General features: G+C 43.2%; 1 protein-coding gene across 4 annotated transcripts in view; it reads left to right on the forward strand.

Annotated features, from left to right (window-relative positions):
- Nucleotides 1–14,705, forward strand: part of PIK3CB (phosphatidylinositol-4,5-bisphosphate 3-kinase catalytic subunit beta) — a 965,971-nt gene that overhangs the window by 399,840 nt on the left and 551,426 nt on the right. For all 4 annotated transcript variants that reach the window (XM_085634521.1, XM_085634524.1, XM_085634523.1 and 1 more), the window contains one exon: nt 8,961–9,186. In XM_085634521.1, the coding sequence (XP_085490647.1) occupies nt 8,961–9,186 (226 nt within the window). The remainder of the gene's footprint in view (nt 1–8,960; nt 9,187–14,705) is intronic.

Raw genomic sequence — 14,705 nt, forward strand, 5'->3', positions numbered from 1 at the left:
AGTCAGTCAAAATCACTTTATTTGATTATTCAAAATCATAAAAGCATGTTAAAGTACCCAACACGTACAAAACATATGACACTCAAAATTCATCATTAATAGAATACAGCTCTCTCTTGGGAAGTATAGTATGTGTATATGATTTATTTTTGTGTTGTATTAATGAAAAAGGAAAATCAAAAAATAAATAGAATACAGCTCTAAAAATTCAGCAATGAAATATAAAATACATAATATAAAAGGGAGAATCCATTATACCGAAAAATGAGCAATTGAGATTTAGTTTTTTTCTCCTAACTCTAACTGCTGCAACTATAAAACTAGCGATATAAAAAATTTGCCAAGGGCTAGTTCGCATCTGCAGATATGTTAAGGCTGGTCTAACCTGAACAAAGCCTTTATCTTTTAAAATTGGAAAGATTAAACGCTTACGAATCTGCAGATAGTGGGCACAAAACATTACAAAATGCGTAGTATCTTACCTTGAAAAACTAACACAAGAACAGGGTCCCTGATCCTTCAACTTATTACAACCCAAGGGTTCGGCCAATAGAAAGTGTAAAAGGTTAAACCTAAACCTCGTCAGGAGAAAGCGATGTTGAGGCTTAGTGACTAGTCCAAGTAAGGCTCCATCAGAAAAGAGGTTTTTAAGATCTGATGAGCACGGGCTGTTGGTTGTGATGGCTCTATTGCCACTGTTTCTGCGGATACTAAACGCAAAAACAAAGTCTTTGCCACACCCCAGATCTTTTTTTACATATTATTTCAGGGTTGTCAAAGACCTCTGGGCGACCTAGCATCCTTGCTATGCCACCTACATGACTAAACCATCGAATACTGCTAGCCCTGTCCAGTGCAATGCAATCATGGATGATCTCTTGGTTCAGCACTAATTCTGGGTTACACCAGATCGCAATCCATTTAGGAATAGGGGCCATTTTAATTAGGTCAGACACATAACCAACACCCAATTCTCCATGGACTGTATACGAAGGCGTGGACTAGGGGACTGAGAGCAAACTTCTTAAAAATGTGTTCCACCATTTGAAGTTCTGTGCAATTTCTATACCCCCAAATATCGGATCTATAATTTGCAATGGCAATACACTTGGATTTTTATATCTGTGTCATTGCCTTCATTGGTTTGGCTCCCAACCTTCGGGCAAAATCAAGTACTGCACCTGAGGAGCATGCCATGGTGATTTTCTGTGCCCTCCTCTGCGGGGCCCAGGAAATACCTCTCGTCAAATAAAACGCCTAGGTACGGAAATGAAGAGACCCTAGTTATTTCAGTTCCGTCACAACTAAACGTCTTAATTGAACTAAGCCTTTCTCCCATGCTCTTGACATGCGACTTGGAAAAGTTTACATTTAGGTCCAAGGATTCCATAAAATCGGCAAAGGAGGATAACAAACGCTGGAGCCCCACCGCGGTACGTGCCAATAGGGCCGCATCATCTGCATAAAATAATGCAGGGATCTACCGATTCCCCACACAAGGGATATCCCTGGCAGAGCTACACAAGACCAAATCTAGATTATTAACATAAAGGGTGAATAACAGAGGTGCCAGAATACAGCTCTGTCTGACTCCTCTGGTGATATTGATCTTCTGCGTTAAAGTGCCTATTTGGTCAAACCTTACTGCTGCAGATAAGTCCCTATGCAGATCAGACAGAAAGTAAATGATGTTCTTATTCATACCCATTGCTAACAACAGATCCCAAAGCTTTGATCTATTTACTCGGTCAAATGCCGAGGATAAGTCCATAAACACGAGGTGGTCCCTTTTTTAGCTACAGTGTATTTCCCTAATAATAAATATAGGTTAAGGCACTGATCCAGGGTGCTTCTGCCCTTCCTAAATCCATATTGAAGATTTGAGAAAATACCACGTTCCTTGATCCAACCGGCTAACCTGTTGAGGACCACTCTCCCCATCACCTTAACTGTAGAATCAATCCGTGATATGGGCCTGTAACACCCTGGATCCCCTCTATCACCCTTTTTAAAAACTGGGACAATGGTTGATGTCGACCAAGACTTGGGCATTCCTGTTTCACATACTGTATTTAAAACATTAGCCAATAACTTAGCCCATATTGAAATATCTGATTTAAAAAGGTCTACAGGAACCCCATCAGGACCAAGGGCTTTATTGCTCGTTATTTGGGCTATGGCTACAGCCACTTCATGTTCAGAGAAGTTCAAACTGTATGCACTGGTTAAATATGGGGGCCCTGTATTTGCCTGAACATGCTGGCCGCTGTAAATAGGTTTGAAATGATTAAACCATAATTCTTCTGGGATGTTGAATGCAACGACGTTGCTCTCTTGACCCAAAAAAAAGGTCTGTTTATGATCTCCCAAAATTTGGCGGTATTCTTAATCACATCACATCGACAGACAATAGATCCTCCCAGGCCTCTTGTTTAACTTCCAGTTTGCGAATATGCCGGACCTGATTATACTCTGCCCTTGCTATTAAATTTCTGTACCGAGGTTTTTCTTTCAGGGCACGTAATAATTTCTGATGAGCAATGGTACAATTATGGTCGGACCACCTCTCTTCCTTGTGAGTGCCCTCTTAGTTGGGTAGGGAGAGGGCACTGGCTATCTGCTTACAGATCCTATCAAAGGTACGGCAATCACAATTTCACTAGTACTGTACGGATGATTACCAGCAAGCATGTGTACTTAGCACTGGTAGAGAGTCTATTTAGTTTTAATACGCATCACACAAAAATGATTCTTATTGGTGCAAGGAAAGGCTATTAGCTTTGAATTTTCAAGACATCAAGACACATTTTCAAAGCACACACATGGCTAGAAAAATAGGCACAAACAAATATTTGCAAATTCAATAGGTCTTTCATCCTTGATGTAGTATGCACACAAATGCGTCACAATGTATTTGTGCACCAGCGGAATAACATAGGTGCTATTTGTTTTTAATTTTTATTATTTACTATTCCAAATTGGTGGACGCCACTTGGATTAGTGTGAGAAAGTGCCTGTTTGAGTGTGCACCCCCATGCTTTGTGGACTGGTGGTGCGATTTCTTTACTTTTTTTTTCTGCATGCTCTAGGACGTGGCTAACCAGGTCCTAGTGGATGTGCTCTGACCCTAAAACCTGTCCGAATTGGCCTACTCATAATTGGGATTTTTAACTTTCCAATAAGGCTGTAGTATATGGAGCCCCAGCATTCACCCATAACATGGAACGTTAAATGTCACCTATAGACTTCAGTGTTACTGTGCCATTATAGTGTAACAAGAGAAACATGACTCCAGGCCTACCTCTGTAGAAAGGTTGTTGCCGTTTAAAAAAAAAAAAAAACAACAAAAAAAAACTTTGTCCAAAAGCCTTTTTTTTTTTTTTTTTTGACAGGAGAAATCTTTTCTTTTTTAAACATTAAGTCCCCCCCCCCCCCCCCCCTCCCCGTAGTTCACATGGCAGGGTGTATGTTATTTAAAGGTAGGCTATTTGCGCTGTAGGATGACTGGCTGACCCATAGAGAAACACTGTTGAGCAATATTAATTCTGATACCTCTGGCTACGGACCAGCTTGAAAAGTAATAACATTCATGATTGTTAAAAGCTCAACTTAATGGGCGAAGTTGAATTTTATTATGGAAATTGGACTTTTGGGTGATACTACCGACGTCATATACATGTTGTGGTCCATGTGGGAAATGTATACCGATTGACTGTAAGTGATTGACATCATTATTATAAAATTGTATACACAGATAATTGTTTCAATAAAAAAAAAACACTAAATTAAAAAAAAGAAATTGGACTTTTAGAAAGATGCATTTCTCCTTGTAGCTCCTGGATGCTAATTTGCTTTAGCCCTTCAGTTGTCACCCAATTAGTTAATTTCCCCAAAGTGTGACAACTGCTTCAAGAGCAGATACAATGGCTTTGGTATGGTATGGGATATGTATTTGTTACTCTGACAGGGAGACCATTTGGCCTGTGCCCAGGAACTTAATTTACTTCAAAGGTGCCTTTTCTGTCATAAGCGGATATCAGACGACATTTGAGCAGGCCCCTTATTTTGTCCTCTCAGTAAGACAGGCACCACACCCAATGGGGAAAGCTGGCCTCAGAACTGACTTTGAGTGACCACAGAGAAGGGACTTCTGATTACCCTGACCACACCTTTGGGTTGCCACACAGATTCTGCAAAGGGGTGAATGGTTTCTCCATCTTTAAAGTTTAAGATTTAACGAGCGAGGGGCACTGTGGGGTTGTTTACAGTAGGGCAGGCAGGATCTTCTGTAAAAGTGGGTAGAGTTACCCCTGAAAACATTTACCAATAGACCCCCCCCCCTCGCCCCACCCATAAGCTAGTACAGGCATTAATGCGACACCCCAGGACACCTTCAGAATGCAATGGACCTGTGGAGAAACAGAAGTAGGGCTACACCTGCTTTTTGAGCCCTGTGAGGAGACCTGAAGCGCTAGACCTGCTGAACTTGCTCCCACTTGTATCCATGACAAAGCAGGGAACTCCAAGGGCCAGTTGGTTGGCCCCCCTGTGTGGCTACAGTTACTCAACAGGATGTAAGAGGCCATTTTCCTGAAGTGTTCAGCTGCCCTGTACAGACTGCACCACCAACTGGACCTTGCTGGTGGTCTCTGCTGGAGTGAGTCTAAACCCCCAAATGGTGTTTGTGGTCCTGAGACCCTTGACTGTGTCTTACTGAACGTTTACAACTCCTGCAAACCTGGAACTTAAAGGATTGGTCTTCAAGGCCTCTGGAGGACCAGGGCAAACTTGCCAAGCCGATCTGCCCACAGTGTGCCCTCGCTGGGCTGAGGAAGCAGGTTTTCCCCGCTCCGAGCTTCTCTGCAACAAGAAACCCATTTCAGCAGGAGCTCGGTGAGAAGGTATCTGGCGCCATGAAGCTCTTATCAGTCACAGCTGGCAGCCCTGTCCCACTGGAGGATTTCGATCTCCAGAAAAGACACTAAGTTCAAAGGTAAATATTTTTACTTAAATATTTTAAAAGTTCATATCGCTAGTTCTACTTATTAGATGATATCAAATTATTCTCCATTATTATAAATTAAAGTGAGATTTTATTTGTCGTGTTTTTGACATCTTGACTGGTTTGGTACCTTTAAATGCTTCTCTGTTTCTGTAAGTTCAGCCAACATGCTCTGTGACATAGCTACCAGGGTTTGAGCTAAAGTTTAAATGACTGATTCCGCTAACTGGATCTAACAGGATAGGGACCTGATTACATGTGGTAGATTACCCTCCTCCCTAATTAATTCACTTTCTGACAATCAGTAAATAAAAAAAAAAGAAGAATTTGGAGTGTGAAAACACAAAATAAAAGTACCTTTGGGGCGTGCAAAGGAGGAGTGGATGGTGGGAAGGTGGCTCTCAAGGTAGAGAGGAACACAATTGAGGTGAGAATACGCAGCACAGCGGAGAAGCACATGAGAGATTGACATGTCTGCCGCCTTTGATACCGTGAATCACGATATTCTGCTGACACGTCTGTTTGAGGCAGGAATAAGAGGCTCAGCAGCACAATGGTTTCACTCCTTCCTCAAGGATAGACAGCAAGCGGTATCCATCCCTCCTTTTCAGTCGGCGTTCACTCTGGTCCCACATGGGGTCCCCCAGGGCTCTGCTATTAGCCCCATTCTTTTTAACCTATACTTAAGACCTTTGATTTCGCTTATCAAAACCTACAACATCAAGATTATTAACTACGCTGACGATACGCAGTTGATATTCTCCTTGGAGGGAGAAGACTCCATCTCCATTGAAACCTTTCACAAATGTCTTCGTGACACCTCTCACTGGCTAAGAACCAACTCCCTCCAATTCAACGTAGGGAAAACGGAGGTTCTTCTCAACACTTGCACTAAGATTCCTCGGCCCTTCCCAAACAACTTCTGGCCTCCTGAATCCGGGACCACAGTGCGTCCAGTAGCCACTATCCGCAACCTCGGGGTCATGCTGAATCAGGAACTCAGTATGGAGACTCATATCCAAAAAACCTCTGCTTGCTGTTTTGCTATCCTCCGCTCCTTAAGGAAGATACTGCCTCTCCTCCCTACTCATGCACGCGCCGAAGTTGTACGCTGTACTATCCTCAGTCGCCTTGACTATTGTAATGCTTTACTGCTGGAATCCCCTAGCTTCTTGCTAGACAGACTCCAAAGAGTCCAATCAGCAGCGGCAAAAGTGGCTCTGGGGCTTCCTAGAAGAACTAATGGAGCCTCCTCGTTGAGCAAACTCCACTGGCTTCCGGTTAGGCAGAGGGTTCAATTCAAAGCCCTCTGCATAGTGTTCAGAGCACTACATGCAGTAGGCCCTGCCTCCCTCCAATCTAAATTTGTCTGGTATACCCCAGCTAGGCAGCTTCGTTCCTCTGAAGCCAAGCTGGTTTTGGTTCCAAAATTTAAAAAAATCAGATCCGGAGGCAGATCCTTCAATGTGGCAGCTGCCAAGCTGTGGAACTCGCTCCCTATTGATATTAGACATATTTCTGAATTTCTCCCTTTTAGGAAAAGAATTAAAACCTGGCTTTTCCCCAAGGCCTCTGTCCTTTAATCTTGTGTCTCCGGCTGCTTCTGGCATCTCATCCCTACCCCATTAGTTTCAGTCAGCGCCAGGATGCCTGCCATGGTGATAGCGCGCTCTATAAATGTTTTAAATAAATAAATAAATAAATAAACATGGAGAGAAGCATTCAAAGAAGAAAACAATACAGTGCATGAGAGGTGAGGGAGAAGTACATGAGAGAGCAACATGGAGCGCTGGGGGTGGGCATTTCTGGGGGGAGCATACGAGGGAGAGCTCGTCAAGTGCTTAATCAAAAAGGAAAAACAAATCCTCAAAGTGCGCAGTGGAAGGACACAAGTCAGCCAAATCAAAAGAAGGGTTAAGAGGTTATGCTCCTGGGAAGGGAAAAACACAAGATGGACAAGGAAAGCCATCTGATAAGAAACAAGCAAATGAGTGACAATAAAACTAATGAATGGTAGGAAATGAGTGGGTTAAAAGTTCACTCTAAGTTCTTGTTAGGCTCTCAGTAAGTTCTTATTACGCCCACAATGGGTCTTTCCCAACCAGACCGCTTCTGCTGTTTTGTACGCAAGATCTAATAAAGTATTGGCCAATTAACGTATTGGCTCACTAACACAGGCATTGGAGTGCAGTGGTATTTTGGGCAGGTATGCCCTTCCACTCAGAAAAAAAGCTGTTACAGCGCAAGAAGACAGTGGCAGGAAAGTGGGCTTATCCATTGCCCTATGCTGTGGATAGAAGCAAAATGTAAATGATTAGCTAGCAGCACCCGTGGACGAAGAAGGCTGATTGCATGTCCCTCTATGTATGTATGTATGTCTGTATTTTTATTAGTGTTTTTTATATTTCAAATAATTAGCCAAATGGGACAGCTAAAGCTGTTTCTTGGCCAACCTGAACATCTGGAGCACTGAATTTAGTCTTTATTGCCCAGATGACTTGATAGTCACTAACTGCTGTTTTAAACATTGTCCGCTTCGGAATGCATTCTCAATAATCCCACCCGAATAATACGGAGTATGGTGGGGAGCACAAGTACATTTCAGGAAATATTTTACCAGTGCAGTTTACAGAGGCGTACTAACCTATCGACTCCAGTGGTAGATACAAATGTTGGGTTATTTTTGTCGAACATGTAAAAGGATACCAAAAAGGCAAGGTAGTAGATCTGTAACATAAGCAATAGCGACACACCATTATAGTTTTTTTTTTTATATATAATTTTCTATTTTTAAGGCTTGGATGCTGCTTACTGCCTTACAAATTCACCTCATGAAGGAGGAATTATGTGAAAGCGCACTCAAGGCTGGCAACCTGAGCAGAAACGACAAAAACTTCAAAGGGGCTTGATTCCATGTGCTTCAACTAGGCTGAAGAAAACCAAAATTTTTTGCAGGGGTGCATGTCCCAAACCCTTCTCAAGCTGCAGAATGTACTCAAGGATGGAAGAGCACCAGACAGTCTACTCTAGTCTGGTTGTTGCTTAGACTTGCACCAGATTTGCACCATACACGTGAGGAAAAACAACCTGCCTCTTGATACCCTGCTGTCTTTTCCCCTCCCTGCAAGCCCTATACTCTTCTTAAGTTCTAGAGACGCTTATTCTTTCTAGTTTATAGAAGGAGGCATCCTACTGTCTAGAATTTCTCCTCCCAGAACAACTTCCACTTGAATGGTTTTATTGTTGGTAGTGAGTGATATTTCAGGGAGACAATATGGTGACAGGACATTTACCGTGCTTCAATATTTTCAGGATGGACAGCAGCATGGCACTGGTTTGGTAGTTCTCAATTTGTTCAGTCTTAGTCTAGCTCTTCCCTGACCTTGTGAAAAACACTTTTTATATATGTTTGCCCAAGGTTAATTCCCTTCAGATATCCTATTTCAACACCCTTCCCACTCTCCTCGGTCCTCCACCCGCCAATTAACACTGTTCTCACCTCTAGCAAGAGGCCTTTGAACTAAAACCCTACTAGCCAATAGGTGGTTGTAATTTCCTGTCCTGGACAACTCCTTTCCAATGACTCAGCTGTGCCCCACCCCTCAGAACATCTGGAGTGTTATTTCAGTTTAGTATGGTCCGCTTTAGCACATCTAGCCAAATGTATGTGTTTATGGACTATCACCAAGATATATTAATGACATGGATTTAGTGATTTCTGAAAGATGAATATGACACCCTCATATTCTTGGACACCTGGCTCTTTGTGAAATTGCAGTTATGGTTGTTAGGAATAGCTAGAAAATGTGCTGTTTTTTAAAACGTGCTCAATGTAGATTGGAGGTTCTCTCCTGTTGTGTTTTTACCCATTTACTGAATATTTAACATATGATTTAATAAACAAATGTATCTCGTTTTGTGCAGCCATCTTTAATTAATGATTTTGTGTCTTTCGCAGTACCTTTGGAAACATGCACAGACCTATCCGCTTTTCCATCTACTTCATGAGATAGAATCCTATATATTTGAATGTGTGAACCAGGCTGCTGTACATGAGGAGTTAGAGGATGAAACAAGGAGACTTTGTGATGTCCGTCCCTTTCTTGCCGTGCTTAAACTAATCACCAGAAGCTGTGATCCCGTGGAAAAGCTAGATTCCAAGATTGGTGTCCTTATAGGAAAAGGTAATTTCACATGTAGCTGCACATTTAGGAAAAGATGAATGTGTTCATGTATGTTAATGGTTTATTGCTTTTTAACGTAAAACTTAAAAGTGTACAACACAGGGGTCTCCAAGCATTTCTGTGACAAGAGCTACTACTTTCAATGAAAATCATCCTGAGCTACTAACATTATTAGTATTGTAATAGCGACCACATAGACAAGATTTCATTAGTGGGCACCATCTGCAAGATGAGCAGTGATAACCCAAGTGCATCTGGAAGGGTTGCCAGCAATTTGGAATGCCTCTACATGGGTAAGACATAATAGCCATAGCTGCGACACCCGTAGCACCAAGATATTAGCATGTCTCCCCATTGCTGCCTATTTTATCACTCCAATATATTTAAATATAATTTGAAAGTACAGCAATTGGTCTTCAAACATCAGCTTATCAGTTCTGAAAAAGCATATTTACATCTTGAATACATATTTTTCAATTTTGGTTTAGCTATATTAATTCAAGCAAAAGCTGATACTTTAGTAGGAAAGGGCTACACACAGGACAGAGCTACCTACAGGCAGCTGGAGAGCTACCAGTAGCTCACAAGCTACTCTTTGGAGAAGCCTGGTATAATATATAACCATATCCATTGGTCTTTATCAGCATTGCCAGATATAAGTTAAGTTACCATCTAATTCAAAAATGTGTATGCTACCACGCTTCCTTTATGCATTGCAAAACGCCCCTCCTGCGATTCCTGACACGTATTTTTCCAGTATTGAAATCGTGGTGCGAGGGCTGTTGTGGGAAGATCGGGCCCCGCATATAGCCATGAAAAAACTGACGATGGGATGGTATGATGGGGCTATTGCACTACCCGACATGTGGATTTAGTATCAAGCGTCTCAACTGGTTGCAATAAACAAATGGGTACTCAGGGAATACAATGACCCAAACTTCCATACAGAACGATGGCTCCTGGGAAGAGGGGGGGGATATAATAGGGCACTCTACACAACCCCCCGCAGGCAGGGACCCACTGCACGCACAGTCGAGGTCTGGCGTGGAGTGAATAGGAGATGGTGCTGTCATAATAAACTTACAAAAGCCACACCACTCTGGGAACCAGACCTGATGGTTCAGCTCAGCAAATGCCCTGGGTTTGACAGGTGGGACATGATAGGCATCTCGACAGTGGGGGGGACATGTGGGTGGGGGGAAAATTGGCCACCTTTTCAGACCTGCAGACTAAATGCCAACTGGCGCCAACCAAGACGTTCAGATATTTACAAATTAGCCACGCAGTCACAGCCGCCTTACCCAAGGATGCCCCTCTACCCGAGGCCTCTCCGCTGGAGGACAGATTGATACTTGGCCCTATGCCTAAAAAAAAAGGCCATATCCCTTACATATAAAAAGCTGTTAAATAATCGCCCGGACCCTGTGCTGCGCCTACGGCAACACTGGGAGGTAGACCTGGGGATTTAGATGGAGGATTGGCGTGATGCTTTGGCTTCTCCCAGAGAAGTGGCTATCCCAATGAGATTGCACCTGGTCCAATTGAAAATCCTCCATTTTGTATACTTCGACGCAGGGATTTTGGTCAAAATGGGTAGGAAGACTGACCCCCCTGTGCCTCCGGCAATGCCACCAACCGAGAACCTTTTTTCATATCCTATGGAACTGCTCAATAGTGCAACAATACTGGAGTAGGGTTACAAAGCAGATGGAGAGAGTGGGTGGTAAGACTCTGAAGGCCTCCCCCAACTATGTCTCCTAAATATATGGGATGCCACGGATTTAACGTAAACAGAGAAAACGTGGGTGTCATTGGGGTGGGCCATTGCAAAACGTAAAATTGCGCAAAAATGAGAGGTGGGGGTGGCCCGACCCTACAGGACTGGGCGGTTGACATGGACAGGGCAATGAACGCCGAGAAGGATGTATTCAAGCACAGGGGTTGCCCCAAAAAATGGGACCACAAATGGGGGAAGTGGAATAGATACAGCTGCAATATCTGCTTATCTCCTACAGTTAAATCACAACGTGAACGATATACACTATTAGACATTTCTGATATCGATACTGTGCTCTTCCCGGAACTGAATAAGGTGATCGCTCGTTTAATAAGTACCACCTGGCGTACGTATCTGCTTTGCAAATCTGATCTCTTACGTGTTGGTTACTTGGTTGACATACCGGACATTATCACTATGGTTAAACGAGAGGGTGTGTACCGTGTTTTTCGAATGCCATCTGCAATGAAGTGTTTAAATATGTACTGTGGACCCAACTATTGCTTTATTATTATTTTATGTTTTGCTTCAATAGAAACTGTTTAATAAATAAAATGTGTATGCTATTTTAATCCGATTCTTTTCAATTGTATCATAAAATTCTTGAATTTCGTAATATCACTTGATTTGTGTGCGTTTATAACCCAAAAGTGCAAAGGTGTTTAGTATTAAAACACATTCCAATATTCTGTGCAATTTGCTTTCTTATTAAGCCGTGGTGCAAAATCTGGCTAACTGTGCTTACAGGACACTAGTGCCTTGCTGTGGAAAAACATGTCCATTGTCGAAGGCAAATTTGTGTAAACTCTTGCATTGTGTTTGCTCTAGAGAAATACTTATAACTAGGCAAAGCTTGTGTAAGCGTGGTATCCAATACCTTTGCGGTTCAATAGAAGTGCTGTGAAGAAAAAACCTATGGATCACCCAATTACAAGACTGCCTCTCAGGGAAAACCGTCCAGCTTTAAGTTTAAAGAAGCACTTTTCACAAATCCAGAGGCTAGTTAACAGGCAAGGAGCTAGGACAATCCTTGCCTGACCCCCAGCTGCACTTTACTTTAGGGCCATACCTGGTGCTTGAGCCCATTATCTGCCCCCAGTTATTGTTGTAAATTTCACTTAGTTGTGTGATTGGGACAAGCCCCTCTCTATTGTAATTTTTGCCATTATAGTGTTCTATCCACGCTGACAAAATCAATTGAGGAGTCCGCAAATTCACAGTACAGTAGTGTGGTTAACTTGCTTGATAATGCTGTTTCCTCAGTTAATTTTTTGTCCCATTGGGAATGTGTACTTCAGGTCACCATTAAGCATGCCCAGGTTACTTGACACCCATGTTTTTTTATTCCACAGACTGATGAGAGGTCTTTCTGAGATATGCATGTTCTGATCCAAATTGTAAGCATCAAGAGTTGGTTAGAGAGGGGATTTAAGACTAGTCGATATTGCCCAGAATTGTTGCTTTAAAATTTGTTGATGGTGTCTATAAATCCATCATTTTTAATGGATTTTTCTGCTAACTTAATTTCCTTATAAATGTGAAAGTCTGTATAAGTAAGTGACAGAGAATTATTAGCCAGAGGTATGCCAAATTTTGCTGCCACATTAAATCCCCAAAAATTATATAATGAATTATTAGGCAGTTTATATATCTGTGTCTGTCCTTGGGCAATATCTGTATGTTCACAACCCTTGCACCTGTTCTATATTGCTTGCCAGTCCTCACCCCGCCACACCTCATTGACTCGCCATGTCATGTTAGTTTGTCGGTAGATGAGAAGGAGCTGCGAGGACCCCCGAGGAGAGACTGAGGCTGGGAGTGCTGCAGGCGGGAGCATCGTAGCCGAACCATGTTGAGCTGGTAGTCTGTCTAGGAGCTGAGAGCTCTTTATTGTCTATTGCTCGCCAACCAACGGCCTGCATCCCTCTATCATCTCTCCTACCCGCTATTTTCCAGTGTGTCAGGGGGCCCTGGTGTAGGGGGTGCACGGGCTGAATATGCATAGCGGCCGCTTTCTCCTACACTCCTTCAAGTTGGCAACTCCGCAAAACAAGGCAAGGTGGTTGAGCCACAGCCTGAAGTTTAAAGCTGATTTTAAGGGGCCTAGGGGGGCTCCGCAACAGTGAGCGAGCCATGGAGAGTTAGTCAGTGCGGTGCAGGGTAGTGGCCCAATAGGTGCAGAAACAGCCAGACTAGTCTGATGCAGCTTGCTCTGTGGCAGCACCCCCCCAACCGCTCTTCTTATGGTAGCCCCTATAGCCACTGCTTATCCTCATATATTTTTTTACCTCTGCCCTCAGTTTTTTCCTTGCAGGTCGGTTGCTTCCTGTTCTCCTTCTACTACAGCCTACTCTCCAGTGGCAAATCACTTAAATTGCCCAATCAGATCCATCACGTGAGGATCATACGGATCCTGATAGCCTCATGAGGAAAGCATAGTTGGTACCTGCAGTCTTCAATAAGCGAGCAGTCAACGTCCTACTGATCTAGAAGGAGTAAGAGGGGGAAAGAAAAGCTAAAGGGGAGTGCTTGCACCCCCGGGGTCCACCCTGGCAGCTCCGTTTGCCTGCCCTACTCTATTTCACAGTCCCTAGTCACAGGGGCTCTAAAGGATGATCAGTAGCAGAGCAAGCTGGCAGAGCAACTGAGCTGACGCTTGGCCTGCCAGAAGAAATCACCAGCGTAGCTGCTCTCCCCCAAGGTATGCAGCTTTCCCTAGCTATCTTGGCTAACTTCAAATACTTTATTTGCTTCAGCCGCTTTAGCCATCTTAGGCTCAGGCCATTTAGCGGCAGGCTGTCATTCTTTGCCTTTTCCCAGTGCAACTCCAGGCTGACTAAGTCCAATTAAGTTTGCTTCCAGGCACACCAGAACTCAGATATACCACAGGAGTCTCTTTCTGTCCCAAGGACAAAATGAGGAACAAAAGGCAGAGAGCCAAAATAAGAGCTCAGCTAACCATTATGAAGCCAGTCCTAATGCCAAGGTGCATGTGTTTCCATTATCATGTTCTTGTGGGTATATTGAGCCCTCGTGCATCCTATGTCGAACTGCAATCTTAATATTGAGCGGGAGGCATCTTGAAGGCATTACCTGAAACAATTAAAGGTTAAGAGCTGCCGCACATTATCCAATCAAAAAGGCATCTGTTGACATTGCCTCCCTCAGTGCAACCAACTATGTCCTCCCCACATTCTAACTCTTTACACAAGGAACCCTCTCTTTCCCGTCGAATAGACCTTACTGCAAAGGCACTAGCGTGTCGCCCCAGAACAAGATTTGCCCCATTATTAACTCCAAATAGAATTACTAACTATTACCATACTAATGTCCTGTCAAATCCTCCATATAAGGTACAGCTCGGAAAGTTATCTCAAAAGGGAAGCAATGGATTAATAAAATCACCTTGTAAAAACAGCTCATGCTAATCAAATATCCCAATTGAGGACCAGGGAGCATTTCCTTGAACCAGAAATTGAACTCATTCAAAGCAGTCTATTTTTGCAGCAAGGTGCACCGCTGACAGCATCTAGCCCATGAGGGAGATTGGGAACTAAATCTGGCAAGTTCACCAGCCATGTTAGCCAAGGACTACATCCACAGCAGTATACCACCCTGGATTCCATGCTGCAAACCCAGTCTCCTCTCCGGGCCCAAGATATCATTGCAACTGTTGTGGTATGTAGGAATCCAGAATCCAAAGACTCCCTCATTATTTTCCGTCCAAAATCTTATTCTTCCT

The sequence above is a fragment of the Triturus cristatus genome, chromosome 11 (assembly GCF_964204655.1).
Source record: "Triturus cristatus chromosome 11, aTriCri1.1, whole genome shotgun sequence".
Lineage (NCBI taxonomy): Eukaryota > Metazoa > Chordata > Amphibia > Caudata > Salamandridae > Triturus > Triturus cristatus.